The sequence below is a fragment of the Trachurus japonicus genome, chromosome 1, assembly GCF_045865225.1.
Source record: "Trachurus japonicus isolate A0001 chromosome 1, Traja_1.0".
Lineage (NCBI taxonomy): Eukaryota > Metazoa > Chordata > Actinopteri > Carangiformes > Carangidae > Trachurus > Trachurus japonicus.
In genome coordinates, this window is record NC_140907.1 from 15,131,199 (window position 1) to 15,157,677 (window position 26,479).

At 40.7% G+C, this 26,479-nt stretch overlaps 3 protein-coding genes across 8 annotated transcripts in view; all 3 read right to left on the minus strand.

The window, feature by feature from the left end:
• Positions 1 to 48: 48 nt before the first annotated feature.
• Positions 49 to 8,038, minus strand: cd7al (cd7 antigen-like). 2 transcript variants are annotated; one of them, XM_085774594.1, is made up of 6 exons: positions 7,880 to 8,038; positions 4,620 to 4,710; positions 3,809 to 4,162; positions 2,405 to 2,791; positions 790 to 896; positions 49 to 355 (listed from the first exon to the last, which is right to left on the minus strand). In XM_085774594.1, exons 2-6 carry the CDS (start codon positions 4,672 to 4,674, stop codon positions 143 to 145), a joined length of 1,116 nt encoding a protein of 371 aa, XP_085630720.1. In that variant the 5' UTR covers positions 4,675 to 4,710; positions 7,880 to 8,038; the 3' UTR covers positions 49 to 142. The 2 variants fall into 2 exon arrangements, with proteins under 2 accessions (XP_085630720.1, XP_085630712.1); XM_085774586.1 differs by lacking the exon at positions 7,880 to 8,038 and having other exon boundaries at positions 69 to 355; positions 4,620 to 4,837.
• A 1,044-nt stretch (positions 8,039 to 9,082) lies between these two features.
• On the minus strand, positions 9,083 to 15,872 carry znf207b (zinc finger protein 207, b). Its single transcript, XM_085774572.1, has 10 exons — positions 15,718 to 15,872; positions 14,771 to 14,897; positions 14,533 to 14,671; positions 14,088 to 14,273; positions 13,763 to 13,838; positions 13,595 to 13,656; positions 12,471 to 12,610; positions 10,739 to 10,987; positions 10,209 to 10,365; positions 9,083 to 9,883 (listed from the first exon to the last, which is right to left on the minus strand). Exons 1-10 carry the CDS (start codon positions 15,756 to 15,758, stop codon positions 9,732 to 9,734), a joined length of 1,329 nt encoding a protein of 442 aa, XP_085630698.1. The 5' UTR covers positions 15,759 to 15,872; the 3' UTR covers positions 9,083 to 9,731.
• Positions 15,873 to 19,931: 4,059 nt separating this feature from the next.
• rhbdl3 (rhomboid, veinlet-like 3 (Drosophila)) overlaps positions 19,932 to 26,479 on the minus strand; it is a 58,460-nt gene continuing 51,912 nt past the window's right edge. For all 5 annotated transcript variants that reach the window (XM_085774646.1, XM_085774625.1, XM_085774606.1 and 2 more), the window contains 3 exons: positions 23,677 to 23,777; positions 22,905 to 22,965; positions 19,932 to 22,097 (listed from right to left, as the gene is read on the minus strand). In XM_085774646.1, the coding sequence (XP_085630772.1) occupies positions 21,826 to 22,097; positions 22,905 to 22,965; positions 23,677 to 23,777 (434 nt within the window). In that variant the 3' untranslated portion in view covers positions 19,932 to 21,825. The remainder of the gene's footprint in view (positions 22,098 to 22,904; positions 22,966 to 23,676; positions 23,778 to 26,479) is intronic.

A 26,479-nucleotide genomic window follows, 5' to 3' on the forward strand; every position in this document is an offset into this window, starting at 1 on the left:
AATATATATAAAAGAAATATTTTTTGTAAATATCTTGAACTAGAAACAAGCAATATTTTTTTTAAAAAACAGCATGAGGTCAAATTTTAGCTGATAGATTTTGTTGAAGAAACTTGAGCGTACTACTGCTGGTGAGAAGGCTTCATGTTTCACTTGCACGTGCGACTAGCCCACTCGGGCTTTCATAATGGTTTTCAGTGCTGCTTCTCTTCACGGGGCTGTTTCTATACTCAGAAGAATCCATATCCTCCAGATGGCTGGGGGACAGTTTTCGGTTTAATGGCTTCATCCCGGTCATCTCCTCGTAGATGGGAGCAGCAGGAGTCGATGACTTGACACTGTGACGTGCTTTGCCCTGACATTGAAAAAGGAAGGAAAATAAATCAGTGAGCAAACAAAGTGAAACACACGTTCTTGATTTCCTGTGTTAAAATCACTGTTTGTCATTCTCTCTCAAGGCTGCATCCTGAATAAGAAGAATCTAGTTCTCCACGTGTCATATTATTTTACTGCTACTTCAATAGGTCAATGCAGTTCAAGACCAATATAAAACTTATTAAAACTACAAAAAGTACAATCAAGGCCTTACTACTCTCCACCTTAAACTTTTAAGAAAAACACATGCTGCCAGCAACACATTGTGAAACTAGTGAGGTTTTGTGGTGAGCTGCAGAGGAACTTTCTGGCACGCTCTCAACAATCAGGTGCTAATACGTCAGTTATCTCTCCCCCTCGCTCCCCTCAGTGTTAGAGCAGCAGCACACTCGAGTCTGTTCTGAGTCCACTCACTTTATACATCACCACAAATCCAACGATGAGGAGCAAGAGGAGAACAGATACGGCTCCAGACAGAGCGTACAGCAGAGTGGAGTAGCCGCTGCAGCCACACTCGCCTCCTGAGAAGAAGCAGAGAGAGAGAGAGATGTGGTCAAGGTTCAGCTGCTCCAACATCTATACATTTATCTGTCAATATAGAGTGCATAACATCCTGTAAGGTAAAAACAGCAGTGGTTTAAAAAAAAAAAAAGGTCAGTACATAACTATTAGTGGTTGGCTCGGGGACATCATGTTGAAATTGCATAAACCATTGAGGCAAACTTCCTTCCTACTTCTGAGCTGAAGTTTAAATATTGTTTTTATTCAGAGAAGAACAAAACCACTTTGGTGCAGCTGTGCACCTACAACACCTCAGCAACATGAACTGGTCCAACCAGACGTGAAAACACAAACAGTTTAGACTGTATAATGAATGTAGATAAAAAAAAAAAAAACATTTTAATGATCTATTCTAAATAACGTATGAGTCAACTTCCTTCATAATAAATGTTTATAAGGCTGAGGAGTTCCATGTTTGTCTTACTGTCAACAAATCCAAAAATTTATGAAAAACATCAAGTCAACAAGCTACATATTGTTTCAAACAGGAGTGAATTGCGTCTTTTCCGGGGACTATTTTCAGCTGTGGATTAATACACTTGTGGTGTGATGAGTATTTACAGCAGTAGGACATTTGTACGTGAGATTTCCATTATAAATAATAATTATAATGTTTCCATTATAATTATTGTAATGAAGGAACATGTCACCCACTGCAGCCCTATGGTACAGAGGAAGAATACACACACACACACACACACACACACACACTGGGAGAAATACAGAACATAACCAGAATCATCCTTTAAGATGAAGATTTAAGATTTTGTAATTACTGACAATTTTCTGCTTTTGTGAATCAGCCATATAGTTTGTGGTTCAACTCAACTCTGCTTGACACGTCAATAGAATCTAATTATTGAAACGATTGAAGTATTTTAAAGCTTAGAGTTATATTTGAATCTGTAGTTCATAAACAACATAGCAAGTCACACCTCAGTCTGTCACTTATGTAGCAACCTTTCACACTGTGAACCACAAAGGAAGAAGACAGATACAGTATCAGCAGTTCTAGTTGACATGTAGCAGAGATGTACACTGGTGTGTGTGAGGTGTTAGGAGCTGTGCACACACTCAGACACACCAGCAAAGAAGAAGGAAATGTTGTTGAATGATGAAACATGTTTATGTGTTCAAGAGCAACACCTGAGTCAGCTCTGTCCCAATCATACAACATCACACCAGCAACATGAAGAATATTTACATAACTCATTCTCATTGATTAGAAGCAGTTGTGTTAGTAGAAGGTTATTATTATTATGAGTGTGTCCAACAGTCACACTGATGTCACAAACACAATGTCAGTGGTGGACGGACAGGACGGACACTGATGAGACGGCAAAACACCACAAAGGAGAAAAAGTTGTTATCATGAAAAGGAATATTTGTACCTCCCTCTCTAAAGTCTGGACAAATGTAGGGCAGTTGAAGTGACCTTGTGATCGTGTCCTGCTGCGACGTCACCCACCTTGCACGGAAACAAAGAACACTCGTCTCCCTAGACTGCTGCCGGTGTCGGACCTGCCGCGCATGAGCAGCTGGCAGCTGTACATGGCACTGTCCTCTGGCTGCAGGTGCTGCAGAGTGAGGTTGTAGGCGATGCCACCGGGGCCGGGCGCCGAGGACAGGTGGACCCTCTCGGTGGGGAACTGAGAGGAGGTGAAGGAGGAAGGAGGGCTGCTGCCGTGGCCACTTTTTGAGTTGTACAACATCTCCACGGGGGCCGAGCCCCTCTGACGCTTCAGACTCACCCCCTCCACTGCCAAGCCCTCCCCATTTGGACCGAAACAGGGGAGCACGGCAGAACCCCCGGCACATGTCTCTACCAGCCCTATGTCCGCCGGTCCTTGGGCATCTCCAGGGAGGAAAGGGGAGAGAAACTGATGTAACGCACAGGGGCATCACTAGATCCCATGTTTTAAGAGTGAGATCAGCCGTCGTCAGGCTGCATCCACAGGATTTAAAGTGGTGCCATTACTGTACATATAAAAGGACCCTTCCAACTGAATGTAACCTTTTACATCAACAGAATAATGTGCAATTGCATGTGCAAATTAGTGCAAAAAGTAGAAATAAACACTTTTTAAACAGGAAGTACAGTTTATACCAAGATATCAATGAATATAATGCAATAATGAGATAATACATTTCATTCACTGTTCATTCACATTGACTGTGTGTAATGATAATGTGGACTGTTATAGCCAGGCTACTGTGAAGTGAAGTGACCAGATTGAGTCATCAGGAGCAAAAATGATGTGAGTGAAATGAGGAAAAGACAAACAGCTGAGTTTTCCATTTTGATCAGCTGATCTGAACATCAGTAATTTCATCAGTTTCTTTATGGAATAATCACAACCCAAGGACAAAAGGCTTCAGGATATTATTCTAATATGGTTTTAAGGGCTTATTCATATTGATGGATTATTTATCAACAATAAATCTGTAATATATCATTAATCAAGAGAGATTTGGGGTTGCCAGGTTGTGTAAAAACGTATGTTGGAGTATAATCTTCTCCATCGTAATATATATGGGATTATTTCAAATTTCAAATTCATCAGGTCAGTGTCATCACTTGCTTTACGGACTCCAAACCTTGCATTAAAGTTCAAAATGATCACCACATTCAACTGAACAACCCTCACCTACAAGGTAATTTAAGAAACATGAGGTTGTGCTCCACAAGTGCTCAGGAAGCTGCCACACCACACACGCCCTCTGTGTCAAACTGCTGCATATATGTGTGGCTGTTTTTGGCCCCTCTTGTTTTTGTGGTGGTGTTCAGGAGTTTCGGCAAACTAAACCAACCTCGTGTGGGGGCGAACACAGAAGTTGAGAAGTGGGTGAGTTGAGAAAATGAAATACTCACCAGGGGTAACGAGGAGGAAGAACTCAGTGGTTCCCTGAACGCGCTTGTCCTCGGAGGAAGAGTCTGGCACCACAAACTCGCAGTAGTAGCGGTCTGTGTCGGCGGGCCTCAGCTCAGAGATGGTCACATTCAGGGAGCGGCTGCTCGGGTCTCCGCTGACACTTATACGGTTTTCATCATCACTGTTGTCCACACTGGGGTTGGTCTCCGTGTACTTGAACAGCACATCAACCTTCCTCAGCCATTTGCGTTTCAGGTAGACACCAAAAGGTGGGTCGGCGGTGGGCTGCACGGCACAGGGCAGGACCACTGATTCCCCCTCCTGCCTCTCAAAGAACTGGATCTCACCCACAGCTTCATGGACACAAAAGGCAAATTGCATAGTGAGTTTAACCTTATGTTAAAATAAATCCAATATGTAAAAATTCAACACACACACACAAACTGGGAAATGTGCACTAAACCACTTCTTTAAAAATCATATTAAGTAATCTTCCAACCAAACATTCAATATACATGAGATGTTTTAAAATAATTGCTCAATCCACTATGATGCAACTACAGGCTACGGCCAGAAAGAAAAATCATCATTTTGCAACAGAAGCATGAATAATAGAATAAAGATAAGATAATAATATAGGATATCACTTTATTTGCTCCATGATGGGGACATTTTACAAGCACTAATCTGACAGCCCAGTGTCATATTGGTGCAGAAGCGTTTTCTAATTTTACTCATTGAGTTACAGTGCACAGTGAGTGTAAAAGCAGATGATCAGACCACAAGTCTTAACGGCAGAACACGACTCACCAATCCCAGTCTGTGTGATGAGCCACAGACAAGCCAGGTACCAGATCCCAGTCATGTTTGACACCGCCAGGAGACTCTAAGACCTCAGATCCTGTGGTCAGAAGTCAGTGATGTAAATCATGACAGCACAGACAAAAGCACTCAGCACCCGCTGTCAAGTCTTATGATTGACTGTAAATGAAACCAAGAGGAACTCCCAAGAAGCTCCACCTTCAAAACCTCAAGGCGCAAACAAGAGGAAGCACCATGAACAATGCATATGATGATGGATCGGCTTCTTCTTAAACCATGTGATATTGAATTTAAAATGTCACCATAAAGCACTGATGAGACTGATGAGAATAAAGATCAGATTATTAAACTCAACTGTTGACCACATTTGTGCATGTTCCATTTTTTTGTGATCTTCATTCACTTTTTTTTCCCTGTTGAATTTGCATGAATTGTGTTTTTCATGCTTGACAAGATATCCCACACAGAAGATTTGCATATTCCAGAGGAAATGATGTTGACTTCCACTCTGTGAACAGGATGTGTCTGCTTTGATGATTATTTGAATGGGTGGGCTCATAACTCTAAAAGAGGCCCACTCACCAACAGTCTCATCAGAGCTGGGCAGTTAACAAAAGACTTGACAGTTCAAGTCTCAACTCAAGACTTAATATTGAAATAAAATAAATAAAATAATTGGGTGGGTTTGTAACCTCACAGCTTCAACAATTAATTTTTTAGACTATTGTAAAACAAAGTGGCCTCAACTATATAAAAAAAACTATTTATAAAGGAATGAGTGACTGAATAAAAAAATACTTCAATATACATATTCACATATGAGCAATGTTTTCAGATACTTTAACTATTCTATATATCTATATTGTGAAAGGAAAATGTTCACATTTTGCCATTTTGATGGCCAGAAATATAAGAAATTTAAAGACTTGTCTTTTGTTTTTCACAATATGTGGCTTGACGTTAACATGGTGGTTTTTATAAGGTCATCTAAATGAAATGATCTGTCCTTAGAAGTGAGAAAACAATTGACGCAGTAAAAAATAAAACTGACCAAGGTGGTGACTTGCTGCAATTTGAACGCAGAATAAGAAATATTAACAATATAGTAAATTGCTGACATTTAGGCTGCAAATATAAGGAGATGCAAAATTACAAAAGCCCCAACAATACACCCCCATTATGCAAATATTGGATATGATTCTTAAAGGACACATTTTTTTTTATCTCTGAAGCAAACTGTTTGCTGTGTGGTTGATTTATCTCCTATCTGTCACGATCTCCAGCAGAGCAATGTGAGAGACAAATAGCTCTCTGCAGAATTGGAGGCTACCCCACGTCCAACAGGAAACCACAGCTCAGAACTGCTTTCTTCTAACTGCGTATATGTAACTGTAAGAGAAGTTTTACCTTATGAGAGGCTGCAGCAATGGGCTCTTTGCACAGCTCCACTACTTCCTGGACTTAATGCTGCTCCTTTGTTTCCTGTCTTACATTATTGGACAACCTGATTAATCCAGGTGTGTCTGAGTAGTCACAATGGTCAGACACACCTGGATTAATCAGGTTGTCCAATAATGTAAGACAGGAAATGAAGGAGCGGCACTAAATTCAGCAAGTATTGGAGTTGTGCATTGGCATTGGCCAAACTCGGCAGAAAACTGAATGCATTAATGAGGCTTTATTTAATCGTCACAACAGATTATTAGTGTAATTGGCTACATGCAATGTAGTGTAGCAGCTGTACATTAACCAACATTTCTAACCGCAAACTTGAGGCCACAAAATGCACAACTAATTCCTGGTAAGGTTGAACAGTAGTCAACACTAATCAACAGAAATGTGTTTCCATTTATTTACATATTATACCATATGGACAGTTCCAAGTAATGTTATTATTTCAGTTCAAAAACACATGGTTTGTGGTTTCACGCTAACTTCCCAATGTTAAATAAAGCATAACTTGACTGGTACTGTGCAGTCATTTTAGTGAAGTAATTGCATTTTAATTGTTACAACTATAGGCCTACACATAGTAAGTCCTGAAAGGCAGGTTAACACTTGTTTTGCCACAATTTTTTATTTTAATTTGAGGGTTGGGGTTGGGGGCAATCGACCGACTTCCAAAATATTTGTTTCACTTGCCCCCCCAAAAAATCTTCATCATCATGCAGTGGGTGATGGTTTGATTTACAATGATGAAACAAAATCTGAGGGAAAGAAAAATTGGTTTGCAAAAACCCATGAGAAGCAGGTGAAAAAAAAAAGTGGGTTGTGTGAATTAAATGTGAATTAGTTTACAAATGAAAAATACTGTATGCAGTACTGTTAACACTAACAAATGTATCAGACTGTTGTCCAATACTAATTTATTCACGGTTTCTACATGTGTGTGTGTGTATGAAGATCCTGCAGCTTTAAACGGTTGCCACTAGGTGGTGTACGGGTTTCTAAACGTTACACAGAACTTTAACACAATGGAGGATTTACGTTGTCAACCAGTTGAAGAAAACACAGCCAAAAATATGTATGTTCCTTTATTAAAAATAGTTAATCATTTGACAGACATTTGCATTCAAATGTTTAACAGTCTTACTGTAAGAGTCATGAGCTTGCAGAGTTTTTTTATTTATTTTTTTAATCCAATACATTTATCACTTCAAGGTCTCTCTGCTTTGAGAAAATCAAATACCATACATATTTTTCTCAGTGGTTAACAGTTTCATTTGCACAGGTTGTGATACATTTATGATTTCTTACTAATTTTCTATGGCATTCACTATAGAAAGATTGCATTGTTTTGAGTATTAGTGTGTGGTGCAATACCCTTTGGTCACAAGCTAAAAGGGCCAGGAGCCACTGTGCAAAATACCACTAGAAAAAACAATGTTCTAACTTCTCATTAGGATGAGCTGACCCTGCAGGGCCTGGAAGATGGACAACCTATACGCCCAGTGCTGACTACTTACCATATTAGTCCATCTCATACCAGACAAGTATAGAACCATACAAATTAACATTTACGTGTCATTGTTGACTTTTCTTTTTTTAGCCTTTGGGGAACTAAAATGAAACAGGCATGTCACGTAAGATTCTCTCTTCCGTCTTTACCACAACTCCTACAGTATGTACAAGTCTTTAATCGTCTTCAAGTGTTGAAAACACATTCCAATAAATACATAATGTAATACAAGGCCTAGCATCCAGCTGAAGAGGACAGACCCACACTGTAATAAACATCAGGTACTTACTGGGTTTAACTGACCTGTCATGCCAGTTGAGTGGGTTTTAAGGCTGATATGGATGGGCTACAGACAACAAAAACAAATACAAAGCAGTAAGTGATATGGGCAGAGTTCAAACTTGTGCCATTCACTAAATATAAACAAGTCCTGCTTCATCTTTTTTTTCTTTAACTCACATGTGCAATACAGACTCTAATTTGTGTCCCTGCCATCTATGTCTTTGCATGAACGGCTGTGTTTATTATGAGAGGGCTTTCTGTACAGCTGTCTCCAACACTGGATCACTGCAGATGATACTGACTGATGGCCAAATGAAACATTTAGGGCAGAAAAAAATGGGACCAAAAAAACAAAACCACCCAGCAACACAAACTAGCAATGTGGTGAATACCAATCAAAACCATCTTCAGACTGCCAATGGTGGCAGTTCACCATCTAACATGAAGACTGGTTGAAGTAAGGCTGTGTCCTCTTGTGACACGTTGCTTCCTGCCCAAGTGGTTTCTCTTGTTTGGTCATTACATTTTATGGTACATACTCTAGCACAGATGGATGCATAGTTTTTACACAAGCAACTTGCACAAGGACAAACTGAACCTGATAATCACTGCTGCTAGTTTAGTTGCAAAGGCAAAGTGGAGAAAGTCTCAACATTAACAACTCTAACCTCGACTGTTAAACTACAGCTTGCGATCTCTGGAAAACTGATATTTAACACAGAGCAACTGTGTTGTTGGGTTTGACTTTTTGTCTGTCTGTTGACATGATTATGACATGGCAAACACATAAAGACATTCATGCATGATTGAATACTACTGTAAATGTACATAATACAAAAAAGAATCAAGTTTGGTTTCTCTTTTAATCGCTGTGGAAGTGTACAGCTTTAACAAATATCAGAATTTAAACTGCAGCTTTGTTTTCTCAATGTCACGGGTTACATGCGGTATTTAGAACCAGAAGTTGGCCAACATCTTAGTTTTGAGATGAGGTACACAAGCCAGTCATTTCTTATATACACACCGTACTTTAATATGAGTCTTTATTAACACAATGGAAGTTAAACTTCAAAATAGATGATGGCAAACTTGGTGTTTAAATACCTGATTTCCCATGAATACCTGATGATGCCCTGCAATTTAGCCTAGAAATACAACATCAGTACAAACCTTCAAGACTCACCTCCACGTACGTCAGGACAAACCAGCATTGGATTTCAAGATGGATTTTATTACAACAGATTCATAAAACATTACAAAGGATGCATACAGGTACCCTTTTAACCAGGAAATATTAAAAACAAACCTGAAATAAGAATAAAGCTAGAGACTGATGAGTCATGGATTTGTAACCCTACTCAGTTGGAATCATCTTCATTGCTGAGACCCTCACCAACCAAGGTTGGGGACGCAAGTCCAACAGCACCTAAGTGTGCTGTGAGGGCCTCAATCACTCTACCAAAGAAATAAACACAATAAACAAAATTAATCAAATGTTTACAAGAGAAACTTGCCTTTGTAAGGGGGTTGGTACGTTCATGTAACTCCAGCAGCTTCAAAAGAAATATGAATCATTTTACCACACTTCACTTCTATAAACCTGAGTGAAACCTATGGGAAAAAAATATATATCCTCACATGTAATCAAAGAGCCACAACAAAACTGTCAGGAACTTATGTGGTGTTTGGCTGTCTTCCAATATAGATGTTACATTAAATGTCCATGTGTTCTTAACAAATAATGTTTGTCTTCACCACCACTGGTTTTACTGCCCTTTGCGTGCAGCTAGGTTTGAAAAAGCACAAGGATGAGAGAAAGGTGTGAACCTCAAACCTAATGTGGTGGCTGCTTTGCTGCTTCAGTAGCGTCCAGCCGGAGACATGACGGGCGGCCTCATGCCCATGGGAGGGCCTCCCTGGTAAGGGGGCACCATAGGGGGACCCTGCCCATATGGAGGCATCCCTCCTGGCATGTAGCCTGGCATGCCCTGAGGAGGAGCACCATACTGACCTGCAGAGGGAACACGGGGAGAAAAACATGTGTAAATGCTGCAGCCTTTACAGACTGAACAGATCACATCACTTGAAGTGTTATCCTTATCCAAATTAATCTTTATATGTACTGTCGTTTCCACTGCGTGAGAACACCTCTTACACAGGCAGTCTCCTAAATAAGCTCTGAGAGGTATAGTTACATTGGTTTAGCATACAAAAGTAGAAACAGGGTGGAACCTCTACATGTAAATATGTGACTATTAGAGGTGCTGGTAGGCAGATTTGAACACCCACAGTCTACATCTATATTCAGATTTATTTGCCAACAAGTATTTTCTTACCATGCATGGGATGCCTCATGCCAGGCTGCTGTGGTGGCATTCCTTGCTGTGGGGCCATTATGCTGCCCACAGCCGCCACTTGGGGAGCAGCCGCATGGGCCTGACCCGGCCTGGGTATGAGACGCTGGTAACGAGGCAACTGGGCCTTCATCTCTTCCTATTGGCAGGGACAACACACGAGGCAAACATTCAGACTAACGAAACATAGCGATGCCCCTTACAGTACAGAGATAAATGCTCACAAAAATGACGAGGAATCGGGTACCAATGTTGGCGTGCCCTTATTTCAGACTGAGGATATTCAAGTTCAGAATCATCCTTTAATATAACCACAAAACAGACACTAAGTAAGAGTCTAGATGCAGTCTAAATAATCTAATATGTATTTGATCTTTATTCTATAAATATTCAACTTCATGATTAAAAAGCTATTGCAATAACTTGTTATCTTACATTACTAAATGTACCATTATATGTATCAGTCATTACTTACTGTGAAAAGGGCAAAATGGAAAGCTCAAGCAACTTACCAGTGAGATATCCTCATCAGGGTGGATCAACTTACTAGTTGCACTCGTGGTGGTGAGGGTGGCAGGCTTACTGGTCACTGTGGCTGGGGGTTTGGCCACAGTGCTGCTAGAGGGGTTAGAAGAGGAAGTGGAAGAGGAAGAGGAGACAGGGGGCTGGGTGTAGGCAGGGAATGTTGCTTTGGGAGGGTCGGAGGAGGCGGCTGTACTGTGGGAGTTGGAAGCTGCAGCTCCTGAAGCGCTCTGCTGGGCCTGCGATGACAGAATACAGGAAACTGATTGGTAAAATAAATAAGTTCAAATCTTTTCAAAAGTTCAAAAGAAAAGGGGAAAAAATGGGGCAAACTTCTAAAACAAATCAGTAAACACATCTTTGTGATAATTAAAAACCAAATTAAATGACTAATAAATTATCAAAAAGCTAGCATTCATTGTTTTTTTGTTTCTGTATATTTTAAACACTCAAAGTTACATTTTTATTTGATTTGATCACACTGATGTATCATTAGGAATCCACTTACTGTTGAAATCACATACTCATTTGACATGTGAATTATATGTTCTAAATGAAATTACTTTCTATACGAGTCTTTCTGATCTGAGGAACAAATTATAGCATGTTACATGTAGACTTTACCCTGGAGTGCAAGTGGAAACAAATTCTCAGATGCACATAATCAATTTGCACCACATCAAGTCATTTCAAAGCTTTTTGTTTTTGCAGATCTCATGCTCCAGAGATTATGAGGGCATATGATGCAAACGGAAATCAATGTAAATCCCTTATTATGCCTCAAGCTGTGTTAATCAAATAAAGGACATGCACAGTAATTAAGTTCCAGACAAAAAAAGTATGCCAGTTCTTGTTGGGGATAATTATCATCGCTAACGTGCTCGTTTTTATGCACATATAGTTTCACGAGGTAAATACAGTTAGTAATCAGCCTATTTCAAAACTTTATAGTTTTACAGGCAGAGTTAATAAGCAACATGCAGCTGCCACAGTCCAAGTCAAAAGTCCTGTCTGTGAGCGTACTTGTGGCGTGTTAGGAAAAGGAGGCTGGGAAGAAGCAGACTGAAGGTCTGCAGGTGCAGAGGAAACGGCTGCTGTGCTGCTGTGAACACCAGAGCCCATCTGCAGCATGGTGGAAAGGAGATCACAGCATTGGCATGTAACATGTCCAATATAATCTATAGAACTCAATTATGAGAACAAAAAATACTATGTGATGATTTAAAAAAATAAATGAGAATGAGAATGAGAGTCGGAAACAAAGAAACAGCAGACTACACAGAGAGATTAAATGAGACAGCTGGAAAATGAAATGTTATTTATATGAAACTATGGTAGAGATTTTAATTACAAAACTAGAACTACCGTCTTGTGTTTGTATAACTCCACTGCTCAGATGAGTTTCTGTTTACGTCGCTGTTCATTTAGAGTCAAAATGTTTGGGTGAAATTTTATCAGAAGTGCTGCATGAGGTTATGTGTCAAGTGTTTCATGCAGTCACACTGACCTTTGACTTGTCAAACACCAAAATCTTTTTTCCCAGGGCTTCACATAGATGTTGCATTCACAAGGCCAAACGAATGTTTGTGACATCACCATGACTTTGATCACTAGTAGTAGGCAATTTCCCTACCCTGGATAGAGACCTGTCTGTTTGTATTCTGAATATTCCTGAAAAATGTGTGCCTCCATGTGGTTTGTGTGCCGTTGCATGGTTCCCACCTGTGCTGCACTGGGGAAGAGAGGTTTGGTGACTGCAGGCTGGGCTGCTGGTGCTGCCGGTCGACTGGGTATCGCCCCTGCTGTGGGGGCTGGGGCCATGTGGGGCATCCCTGGCCTTGGAGCCATGTGGGGCGGCATTCCTGAGAATTACAATCCAATTAACATCGTTCCACAAAAGACACTTCAACATTGTTTTTGAAATTTTCTATCTGACACAACTATTTCTTAAAGCAGAACTATGCAGGATTTCGGCTGTAATTATTGTGGCTCAGAGTCACTGTGATGGTAGAGCAACCTGTTATGAAGTGAATGGGGTCTAGGCCAATGCGCTCACCCCCCCCACTGGCTGAAAACCGCACTTGCAAGATCAGTCGTCCGTCTCGGTGTTACAAATCTCGTCAATGGATAGAAGTATCGCGAGAAACTGCCTTACGGCAGTACGAGATAAGAACGCATATGACGTCATGCATGTCACGAATCGTGATTGGTTTGAGTTCGGAAAGTCGGAGGAAACCATGGAAACATGAAATGTTTGTACTGAGGAAGTTCAGCTTGTGGCTAACGGGGAGCTAATGCTAACACAGACACACACACCATGGGTCTTTTATAAGATAATGTAATACATCATGACACACACACACATCTTCGCGTTTTGGAACATTTATTCATGTGTGTGTATGTCTGTGTCTTTGTGTCTGTGTGTGGCCGTATTAGCGTTAGCGCCGTGTTAGCATTAGCTCCGTGTTAGCATTAGCTCGGTGTTAGCAAGGCTTAGCAAACAGCAGTAAACACAAGCACGTGTAGGGGGCGGAGGTGGTGGCGGCGAGTTTTTTTTTTTTTTTTAAGACAGTGACATGTGCCTACCAGAACTGTGGGGGAGCTCCTGAGAGGAAAAAAAAGAGAAACCAACGAAGGAGCGAGCTATTTCCGGCCGACTTGCATAGTTCTGCTTTAAAATGCTGTGGGTTAGTCTCGCAAGTTTCAATCGCATCACTGCATCAACTCTAGCTAAAAGTAAGCTAAATAAAATATGAGTTTTTCACTTTTAGTTATGGCCATGGTTAAGAGAAGGGGGTGAAAATAAATACACCAGGCATCAATGTCCACGTATAGACAAAACTCACCAGGAGGAATGCCGGGCATTCCTGGCATCATGGGAGGCATCATCCCACCCATTGGCATCATCCTGCAAAAGCAAAAAGAGGAATACCAAGTGAAACAAATGGATTAATAAAGACAACACTGAATCTGAACAGTCATCATCAACCCAGCGTTAATGAGGGAGCTCTTACCCTGGAGGCATTCCATGCATACCAGGAGGCATGCCGTGCATCATAGGAGGGACGCCTGGCATCATTGGAGGCATTCCTGAAGACAAGAGTCAAAGGACATTTTCTGTTTACTTACCACACCACAAGGATCCATAGGAGAGGCTACACCCCTCAGCAACAAAAGAATACATGCAATTACTCAAGACCAAAATCCAACATCTCCACCACCTATTACCGGTTAAGAGATTAAATCAAAGCTCTGCAAATCTCAACCAACAGAAGAAAATAGCTTTGCTGGGGAGATCCCTCCCTCATTATATGGCACATAGCATGTGGTGATCCTTGCCTTGATATCCTCCAGGAGGCATCCCAGGTGCACCAGCCACAGGAGGCATCCCAGGTTGGGCCATTGGTGTAGCATAGGCTGCCTGTGGCTGAACAGCAGCTACCTGCTGAACTGACGGTCCTGCTTCGTCATCGTCGTCGTCCTCATCAGAATCATCCTGATTGTTTGATTTCTTCTTTTGGCTCTCTGAAAACAGAACAGTAATGCTCATGCACTCTTTCACTTGTAAAAGTATTAAAGGTTCTACAAAGACATTTGTTTTTCATGTAATCACCAAACCAACTGTACTAAAGGAGCTACAGAGCATACAATTTATTTAAAAAATGACGAGACAGGATTTCCCCTGCTCCTGAAGCACGGTGAGCCACTCCTTCTCATGGCTCTTGGTATGACAATACTACCATAATTGGGAATTTTAATACTTTCTCTTGGCAGGTGTACAAACCTTGCGATTTCTGTTCTAATGTTCGTCTTCTTTCCTGCATGTCTTTCTCTGGAATACCCTCCATGCCATAGATTTCCAGCTCGATGTCTGTTCTTCCAGGAATAGCATTTGGTACACTGTCAATTGTCTCTTTGTGCACCTGAAACACATGCAAAGTGAGGACACAGTAAATAAAAATTATGTTCCAGGAAATACTGCATCACTAATCCGGCATAAACAATGAGGGAGATGCACCAACCTGCATGCAGTGAATGGCCAAGCCGGGGCCAGTGTATAGCTTTTTATGGCAAATATGGCATTTAAAATGCTTTGCCTTCTGATGCTGAATGAGGATCTTTTCATCGTCAAAGTCTCGGTTGCAGTACCTTGAGGAAAGAGTTCAGGATCGTGTCGAGGACTGACATCATGAATGTAACACAATCAAACAGCCAAAATCATCGAGGGAGTGAGTCACACACAAGCCTCCAAAATGATGTTAGACACTTGAAAACAAAATCCCCCTGTTGAGAATAAGGCCCCATTCCTGATGAATGATCTTGAGTCAAAATATGGCTGAAACGATCAGCCAGATAGCATTTGATAAGAGTGAAAACCACCCCTCCACTCCCAAAAAAGATAGAAAGAAAACATAATCAATGCATTTCAGTTGCTAGTCAAAGATACACTAGTGGTCTATGGGTGCTCTCTATTGGTGGGACTGGGAAACTGTGCCAGACGGATTTAGAAATTTTCTGTCGTTTTGACTAAACATCTCAACCAAATTAATCGATAATAGAAACAATCATGATATGTAGCCACAGTCCCAGACGAATTTAGCTCGGCCTGTAATCTTTAATCACAAACGCTGCCCTGTAGCCTCGGTGTGTAGGTAGCAGGTAAGCTAACATCGCAGAAAGCCATCGTTTCCTCAACACCGTTAACGTTAATTCAATGTTTTCCGCTACAGAACTAATACACCCGTCGCCCATTATTTTACACACATTACATTATTTTACATCGAGTATACACTAGATTCAAAACACGCTCATGTGATGTTCAACCCCCGATAGCACAAACAGTAGAGCTAACATTTAGCTTACAAACCGAAAGCCCATCGACAGGCGATCTGAGGCCTTCTTTTGTCAAGCTAACGTGTAGCGTTTGGCATTTAACGCCGCTGTTTTCTCGTCCAGACAAAAAGGATACCAGCACCATGGCTTCATCTGCTTCTTCTTTTTTCGTCCCATGTTTGAGGAATACTGAGAAAGAGGTCTTCAAACGGTAAACACTGGTCTTATTATCTGTTTGACGACTGCATGCTGTAATCCCGTGACAACGCCGAAAATGGCGCTTTGCTTGAGGAAGTTTAGAGACTGAAGGTGAAATCTCGCGATAACATACGGGATGTTTTGAACGCGCCCGGGGTGTGGAAGACTGGCCCCCAATTCCAATCCGCCCCCTAAAGACTCAGGCCCTGAACCCTCACTGACTAAAGTGAGGTCAGCTCTAAGTGACAGAGTGTGAGAGTGTGTGAGGGTCCAGATGCTGTAAACATGAATGGAACAGCACTTACACACTCTCACGACACGTTACCTTGACAACAACATGTTGTTGACTCCGGTCTTGGGCCGATAATTTACCGTACTTTCAACGCGCACAAGGTGTGTGAGGGGGACGGACTCAAAACAAAATGTTCCCGGATCAGATCTGATCAAATCATCATCAGTAATCACAAACTGCATGTTAATACTGACAGTAAACTTCTTCTTTTTTTTTTCTTTCTTTCTTTTTTTTGGTTGTTGCTCTTGTCCATTAACAATAAAGAGAGCGGCGGAGCTCTTTTTTTTTTTTAACACTTGCGTTCCGACGGAATCTCATGTGTTTGACTTCACAACGCTATGAACTGTGGGTAATTCCCCTACCCAAAGTCAGCATCGGTGCTGACTTACGGTAAGGGGGCAGTAAGGGCTCATTCACTGACTCACTGACTTGATGATCTGACAACGAAACAGCCCTCACACACTCACGGACTTCCCGTGAACGCGCCTCTAAGTCAGTGAGTCCGTGAGGGGTCGGATTGGAATTGGGCCTGACTTTATGGAGACCACAGAAGCCACACCTGAGAATCTAATCACAGATAAATTTGTCATAATTTATTAGAAAGCATTCAAATATTTTTTTCAGCAAGTTTATTTTATTTTATTTGTTTTTTATAATGAAATACAATAATACTCAGCTTGTTCCCTACTACACAGATGCTTGTAATTTCTTCCTGTTGTCTATTTCTGTTCTAAACCCAAAGATACCAGATTTGAGACATGTTAATGAGGGATATTTGTATAGTATAGCTGCTAGTTGGGCATCCCAACACACCCTATTCACACTATTCAGATTTTCCCACAATTATGATTTAGAAATACCCACTACCAAAATCAATAAGGACACCACAACTAGCCTACTTTAGATAATAATCCTTCAGCAGGTAGGCTATTTAGTTATACAAATGAAATTTAGTAACACTCTCTTGGGAACTTAAATAATTCCCTTTTAGATGTTAAACCTTTCTCTTTTACTTTAAAAGTTCCTTATTTTTTATACCTTTAAAGTTAAACAATATCAGTAACTTTTAAGTACCTCTGATATGACAAAAAGCAGTTTCCATCAACCAAAGATCATACCTGTGGGCACACATGCATTCATTCCTTGACCTTACACCAAAATTAGGATGGCTATTCTAGGCCTGATTTGAAGCTCGGGTGCGGTGAGGCCTGAAAACCTTTAAGGCCACTTCACTCAAAAATGAGCAGAAATAAAAAGCATGTGCATGCATACTGATTCAGTAAGTAGGCTACTCACAAATCCAAACTGAGTAGTTAGTTGGATAGCAGGGGAAATGGGGTGATGTCAGTCACAGGTGAGAAGTTAGAAAACAGCCACGAAGAATCACAGGACGGAAACAGCAGGGTCCATCCACTGGGAAAACCGCTTCGACAGCTCTCTCTCCACAGCGTCCATCTCTTATTTTATTTTATTAGTTTATTTGACTAGGACTATGCACAAGATTTCAGTAAATGTGCCAGAGTCAGGTATTTACACTGTGTTATGTTGTGTATGTATTTTTGTATGTATATTGTATTATTGTCTCAAGGAAATTTAAATCGAATGCAACTGGACTTGGCTATTTGTCCAGTTGCATTCGATTTAGATTTCCTTGAGATAACTATGACCTGGACAAATGAGAATATTCACAGGCTTATTGTATTATTGTATTATAATGTGTATGAATTTCTAACTATGGATTTCTCATTTTTCTCATGAACACCAAATCCTTCTATACACCATTCTAATGTTTGGTTTTTGCAGCAGGCACAGTATGATTGCCCAGGGTGTGTGTGTGTATCTCTTTTTACCCCCTGCTGCTGCCTCCTGGGCAACAACAACATTGTTTTATTCTATTAACGATGATAAACATCTATTTAAAAAGATAATATTGCTCCACATGTCCAGCTTTGGGGACATGTATCATCTTCTCACTATATGTAAATATACAATGTGTGGTTTCCTATGAACTAAAATCATGAACAGTCATGAGTGACAGACCGGTAACCTGTCCACTATCACCGTCTCTCAGCTGGGAATGGCTGCAGCCCCCTCTGCATGGATAAGCGGCATCCCTCGTGCAAAAATACAAAACCTAAACATGGCACTAGGTGTCAGTGTTTGACAGAATGTGGACATAATCTGTTTTTCTGAGTTGACACAGACTCTGACTGATATTGAAATCACAAGATATACCGTCATTTAAAAGCAGCATTTTAGGAATGTGCAGACATGCAGAAGAAAGAGAGGACCAGCAAGACAGGATTTAGAGAGCACAATAAACTGTTTGGAAGTGTGGGAGCACAACAGCTGAAAGACAGAGGAAAATAAACAGTCAGCAGGGAAGGTCATTTTCTAATGGCCTCAAGGGGATGTGCATGACTACGTGTCCAATCTGTGATTTTGAGAGACTGCATCTGTTCAGTATCACATATGTCAATTACAACATGTGGACACAGTTCACATCCTTTAGGATGATCTGATACATCAGCGCTGAGGCCCTTTCACCGGAAAAAATTAATGGTAGAGATGAAGGGATAGCTACTACTTTTGAAGAACTGTTAACTGCGCTTTACTTGACAAATACGTGGCAAATATTATACCTTCCACATTTATCTGACAGCCTTTGCATACTCTGCATATCCAGATTAATACAAAAAATGATCACAAAAAATAAGTAATGATGTATAAGATACCAGAAGTTATGTAAATTAGCCACACCCTGTGTGTTATCAATATCATTGAAAAATGCAAAACTACTTTAAGTGCATCTTGATGCAAATACTTAGGTGAGATTATTTAAATAACAGACTGTTTTAACGTGGTCGTACTACTTTGACTCATGTAAAAGCTGTGAGAAGCCTTCTCCTTCCACCACTGATTATCACCATATTTTAACAGTCAGTATGTTCTTGTCAGAAACACTGACAACAATTATTAATCAAACAGTGTTAACTGTCAGCTATCTCTGTAGTTGCGTGCAGCAAAAAGGTGTGAAATGCATATTTAAACAGGTCCAAATTGTAACAAGTGCTGTTCGCAGCAGGCAGCATAAAAGCAGAGACAATGCAAACACATTCAGACTGATTTTCCTTCCCAGCAGCCTCTGTTGTCTCCTCTTCCTCACCAAGGTGACTGACTACCTCTGAGATGCTTAATAGCTTTCCTTGGCTGTCTAATGAATTTTTCATTGTACGTCTTTAAATCCGCAATTCTCCATATGTTTTCAACGGCTAGACAGAGAGGACGTTCAGTGGCAGCTTAAGGGGTCCCTTCTCCAGATGAATTATGGCTGATTCTTGTATGCTCATACATTTCATTGATCAGTGTGACATGTGCTTTTTTTCACAAAGGCTCTTAAACCTGGCTCTCCACTCTGGGGCCCTGAGCGCTCGCTTAACACTGGGTTGAGGCTAATCTAGTTTCAAGGCTGCAGACCTGCTTAGTCTGATCACATTTCTTTGTACAATGGGAGGTAATTCCTGTCCCTGGATATTGAATAAAACCTGCATTTGTGCGTGTGTGAGCGCATGTATGACTCGAGGAAAGGTCACAATGAGGTTATTTGGCAGAATGACTGGGTTTAAATGATTGAAAACTGTCATTCACATCCACAGAGCTACAGTATGTATGTATATCCTCATACACACAGCCATACAATGAATATGACAAACTTGACACACTTTCTAGTTTTCTCTTTGTTTTTTTTGGGTTACAGCTAACAGGTAACAGCTAAATCATATAAAAGAAGAAGTATCAGGTATAAACCTAGAGGATAGTCAGATTCATATAAGTGGGGGCAAAAATCCAAAGAAATCATGTTTTGTTTCTGTATAAAACTGTTTAATGTACTCCAGTATGTACATATCAAATCTACAAAATATGCACAATGTTAAAATATTGTCAGTGATTTACCCCTCACTCTGTTTTGTGTCATAGCCCTTATGTACAATCCCAGACCATCTTTATGACCAGTTTTTTTGTTTTGTTTTGTTTTTTAAATAGGATACATACAGGATATAGCTAATATATCACAATGCAGACCGACCAAACAATTTACACAACATACCAATATCACCAAGTAAAAATAAAATCATCAGCAAATGCATGTTAAAATATTAATCTGTATTTAATTACATTATAATAATGTTTGTGCGAAGCAGTTACCAGTGTAACATGAGGTTAAAGTACAGTACAGTTTGAGACTTACAGCTTAGGACTGGCGTCGTTTTCTATCCCAGTTCAATCAATTAACAATTTAAGTTGTGACAGCAGCTAATGAGAGAGAATTGATTTGCTTCTTTCCCCCGCTGCTTCCTGAACTGAGAGTGACACGACCCCAGCCCTGATGCAGTCGAGGTCAGGCATGTGTGCTCTTCTACATTTGGTAATGAGAAAAATACTTGGATTTATTCAGAGCGGCCCAGCTCACCTCATTGGTGAAAGTGTTCATAAGTCCAAATTCCACTTTCCTCAATTCACCGCTTTATCGGAGAATAAATAAACTTCTGTCACTTTGAAATTTTCAAACATCTCAAAAATCACTGCAAAAGCCCAGAGGGGACAACAAAAAGGACAAGCGCTTGACTGCACTTCTGGGCTGTTCCAAGGTTATTGGTGAGAAGTTCAGATCATGAAAAAATTCTGTTACATTCCACTGACTCTTTACAGACAAAATTAGATAATTTTTTCTTACACAAAAGCAATACTTGTCAGGGATGTGCTCTCCCCCTGGTGCTTATAGCAATATTTTGGCATCATTTTTAGAAAGCTTAAAGTCTGAATGGCACTTCTGCTTCTTTTTTTCCTTTTTTTTTTAATCAGTACACACAATGGTACAATTGTCGCACTCCTTGCACACAAACGCACACATACACTCACAAAAATGTCAAAGACAAAAGTTTGAGGTTCAAATAGCGCTGAACACAAATTAATCCTTCTCTGGGGAAGTGCCAAATGCTAAAGGCAACACTGAATAGCAACCCACATTTCCCTTCAAAGGTAAATTTGTGATAGCTTTTGAAGGTTATTGTAGTCTATTTATTCTATGCTCTCTCTATACTGTGAAACTTGTTTTGCATGTACCACTCATGTGCTGCTTGTAAAAGTGACAAAACATCAGCTAAGCCTAAATTCTCACATGATCTTATTCTTCATGTGCTAATGAAGAGGGCACAGGCAGATAGCAGTTTTTAGGAACTTATTTTGTCTGACAGCAGTGTATACTAGAGGGTTTTGCTGCTGTTACCCTACACAAGAGGCAATTTTGCAGAAATACTTTCACAGACTGATGTCTCCACGAGTAGGCACCGTTGGATTGAGGAGGAAGAGGCAGAGAAGGTTAAGCCATGTGAACAGGACTGTTCCTGCTGTGTTAAATCCAAGGCTTTTCATTTGTCAACACATTACTGTCAACAAAAGTCCTACACGCATCCAACAGAGATGAAGACAACAAGGAGTTGGAGGGTTGTGATGGCAAGGATCAACCTAAAAAGGTAGCTGGTGGGATGAGACAAGCAAAGTGGGTTGTAACAGGTCAGGTATCCCTGTATCAGACCACTGGATGTAAGAGGAAGGTGTTAGACAGCTCTGATCACCCCATGATCAAGCTCACGCTGTTATGAGGGGTGAGGTGACTCATCCAGAAAGCCCAGGCATCTACTGATGGAGGAGTAAAATGGGGTACAGTGTCTTTTCTGCCTTTGATAGACCAAGTCACGGCGGTGGAGGAAGTCGCACATCAAGCAGGCTGTACGCAAAAATGTTCCAGAAGACAGCGCAAAGCACGAACAAGGTGTAGACGCAGAAGAAGATCCAAAACAGGGATTGCTCCTGGAGTCGCTGCTCGTAGTTCTGCAGGACCACCACGCCCAGTGTCAGACCGACCATCACCCCTCCCAGGTGAGCTACAAAGCTGGGGTTGGGGCAGGGAGGAAAGGCCGGAGGGTAGAACCGCAACCACACCGCCCGACCAAACTCTACACTCACTGTGGGCAGAGGGGAGAGAGAAAAACACATTAGTCAGCTGTGAGCACATGTTATATGTCGTTCTTGACAAGTCGCTCACAAATCAAAATGAAAGAAGGCAGAATTATTAGAGCTGCTTTAATCCTGTTTTCAAAAAGACAGATGGCTGTTCATGTCAAAATCTTGACCAGAATGAACTTGGACAAGGTTTACAGTAATTACCACTAGTGACAGTTTTGTGTTGATTGAAAATAAATATTTTTTAATATTGTTCAGTTCCACATTTCTATAGAGATCTGGAAGCCCTGGTACAATATGATGGGTCAAGAGCAAACACGTCTTGTGGTTGAGATACAAAAAAAGACCAACACATGAGCCAGCAATTTTCCTCAGTGACATAAATTAAAACTAAACTGGTGAGCTTCCCAACTACAAATTATGGTCCTGTTCTTAATACCTCATTCTGGACAAGGTTGCATATGGTTAAACATTTTCAACTGGCTGTTTCCTTTGGAACAATTATATTTCTAAAATATGGAGCCTTGACTGTAAGAGGAAATTCTGGTGATTGGATAACACAAGGTCTCTTCTGCTGAAAAGTAATTTTACAATAGGTGGTTCTATGCACGATTTTTATTTTCAGCAAATCCCAGATAAAAAATAAAATTAACAATTGGTTGATAAAGAACTTTTGAAAAAAGTAAAAATTGCAGCCGGTATAAAAATCTCCAGTGCTCAACTGTCTGTGTGGTCTTTTCATGGAATTTGTTGACAAAAAGGAAGAGAAAGAGGTGAAAGTGAACTGAGGCCTATTTATCAAGACTTACTGCACACCAGAGCCATGGCCATCCGGAATAACTTAAACTGACACTTCATTCCCGACCAGTTCTACAAAAAGTGGGAGAAAGAGAGGATAGAAAATTCATGAGGACATTTTCAAGTTCTGATGATGAAGACAGAACAAACTGTGCTAGAAGGTCAAGTCCTCCTTACACACACACACACACACACACACACACACACACACACACACACACACACACACACGTTGACATGACATTACATGAGATCACACCCTTTGTCTCAATTCCCATCAATTTTGAAACCCCAGAGACACTCTGACCCCCAGACTGTATTAGATAATATGATTTTAGCTGGAAGCAGGGAGATAAACTCCTCCACCCTGTCCCAAGGATGTTATGGAGGAGTACACAATGAGCGCCCTGTACCACATAATAGAGGTTCACCTTGAGTGGTGTTTGCCAAATGTGTGTATGATGACCCACAGAAGAAGAGTAGACCAAACAGAGCACGCACAGATGTCAAAGGGCAGCAGAAAGCCGAGGGATGGGATTTCCTCCCATGCTGTCACATAAACATGTGCACAAGCTCAACACACACTCTGATCTTAGGGGGGACAAGTTCAACTGATAGTGGTGGGGAGGAATGTATGGCATCTGTAGATAGAGAAGCACCTGCTAGGCCCCCGGAAAAGGCTGCTTTGATGATGGGGCAGCGCTCTGTGGTGACAGGACAGGACTGAGTGATGGGATAATCATCCACACACACACACGCACATAGACACACACATACACTTACCATTACAACATTAGCCAAATGTGCTGAGACCAGGGCATACACTCCCCCAGATGACCCGACCACTGGAGCTGTCATATCAGTGACAGACACCGCCAGAGACCCTGTGGTAATGAGAAAGGTCACAGCTCAGTAATCTTGATTTTGGTCTCAAAGTAACAGGATCTCTGTCTGTCAATCAGAAATGCATTATCACAATCATGCCATTTAAAAAAAAAAAACACAAGAAACTATAATAAAATCTAGCAGTGACTGATGTTTTTGGTTACCTAGAGCTGCAGCACTAACATGTCACCTTTTAAGATGACAAACCTTTGCACACACAGCAGATAAAGAGCAACATTAGAATTCATTCAGAGTACTTTTTTTCTGACCACCTCATAAATAAAAGTCTGACTTCCTGTCTCCTTTTAACTTTGTTTTTTGTTCTCTAGCAACCCCTGAGGGAAATATCTGGCTCTTCAGCTACATACATGCTCCAATATGTTCACCAGCCAACCTTTCATGTCTGCAGCTTGGTGCTGAGCAACTGGGGTAGAGTGGATTTTCAGAGATTTTCATCACAGAGACAGCTAGACAGCTACAGACCATCTGCAGCTGAACACGACACGTTGATAGTGAACGGTAGGGTTTTAGGCTATAAAAACCAAAACAGTGAGCAGAAAGATGTTGTAAAGATAAGTAGAGCAGGAGAGCTGCAGAGTTACGAGAGGATTTTCTGTGGGGTTTTGTCTTTACTGTAGAAACTAACCATTTCTTGATCCTCTACAGCAGCTTTAAAGTGCTCAGAAAAATTGAAAATGTGCTCATCTGTCATCCATGCAGACTGGGTGAACTCCCTCTGCTGATGAGGATCAAGTGATACGATGTAAAACTCCAGAACGGCTCCTTTATAGACCTTTTGATGTGAATGTTTTCACAACTAAATTAGATTTATTCAGCCTGGAAGAGAGCCACTCATGGGAATAAACATTTCTACAGTGCAAAATGGCATCGTATTTTATTCATTTGCCCGAAAACGTGTCTTGTGCCACAATCTTGAGTTTGAGCTTTCACTATTCAGGAGAAAATTTTAATCTTTTTTTCCCCCTCACTGGGTCATACTGTGAGACGCTGTGACTAAATGGCTAATTTAAACTGCTTTTATACAAGCTGTGACCATTTATGCTCTGAAAACATCTATTTTATATGGCATAAAGCCGGTTTTGCTACTCACTGTTTCATATGTGTATTGTGAATAGGCCTTCATGAATAGAGGCTTGCTCATACCGTACCAGCACACATTGTGATTTTTTTTTTTATAAAACAAATGCATTCATACAAACTTGGCTGCTCCAAACAGGGAACCGCTGTCTTTAGCACCTTAGTGCCAATTCACTGAATGCACAAAAGATCCAATCAAGCATTGAAAAGTCTCCAAAAGAAATTTGCTCTCACATTCTCTGCACGAGAGATAGAATAAATGAAAAAAAGGAGACAGAGAAACCTCTATTTGGACTATTAAATTACCCAAACACAAACTCTGTCTCCTCTTTCTCTGTTACTCATTTTCTTTCTTTTCTTTTGCTCACCCCACCCTCTCGCTCTGTCTCCTTGTGCATACACTCCATCCTCTATTCATTTCGCAGTACATCTTTTCCCTCTCTTGCTCCACAGCACTGGCCTGTGAGCATTATCGATGCAACGGATGAGACACAATTGCCCAGACTGCGTAGGTGAGCACATGCAGCCAGTGATGAATGGGCTTCTGCTTTTCCGCTATGTTCATCTAATTTTTACTCCCTCAAATACTAACATGCTTTATTCACAAAACACCCAAATGCCCATATGTTTTACATTCATATTTACACAAGTCCCAGAAATATTATGTAGAACAGTAAATTAAGTTTGGTAACACTGCAGATTTAAGCATCAAGATTTAGACTGGAGCTTGGAGCTAATTGGTTGACATAACTCAAGGTCCTCTTAAGAACACTTTACAGCATCAATAGTCTTTATCTATGGGATACAGAAGAAAAAAGGTGTAAAAAGCTAGGAAGAAGACTTTGATTTAAAGTTGTTTTGTCAAACTATTGTAAGTTGTTTCCCCTTTTCTTGCACTCACTATAAAACAGTTAAATATTGATGTCCATGTTAGAGTTTTCTGGCTCTGGTTCACATCTACTGTATGGCAGTCACAGATGAAACAGTTGCACCAACAAGTTCCCGTCTCTTGCATCTATTTACACAGGGAGCAAATAGTTTTGTTGCTTTTGACCCGATTAAAACCCGATTAAAATGATTAATGGTCAAGATTTGCTTGTTGGTCTCATATTATAAGCTCGACAGAAATTTGGAAGTGTCATGTTTTATCCAAAATGCTGTATAGATTTTTTCTTATGGCCTAAAAATAAAAGTCCTGCGCGCCTTCTCAGTTAGGCTACTTATGGCTGTGAAACCATCACGCTGGGCTTAAGATCAAACCCAGGCAGGAACATCTCAGGTAACTCTCATCTGATATTCTATTTTTAATCCCTCATCCTTGAAGTAATTCAGAAGCAAGGACTTCATGGTAGATAAACAAAAATAAACGTAAGTAAATGAACCCACTGAAGAGTACATCCCATTTTGATATTTAAGCCTGTGCGATTTCTGGTAAAATTGCAGTTTGCTAAGCTCAGCCATAGCTGGAAAACCAACTCACTAAGCTTAAGCCATGTTGTGAATTTATGCATTAATGCAGTTGTTTAGTCTGGATGATGCTCAGCGCACATTTAACTCAGTTCCACCCAGCTTTGTTTAGTCTCTCTCTCTCTCAAACATACAC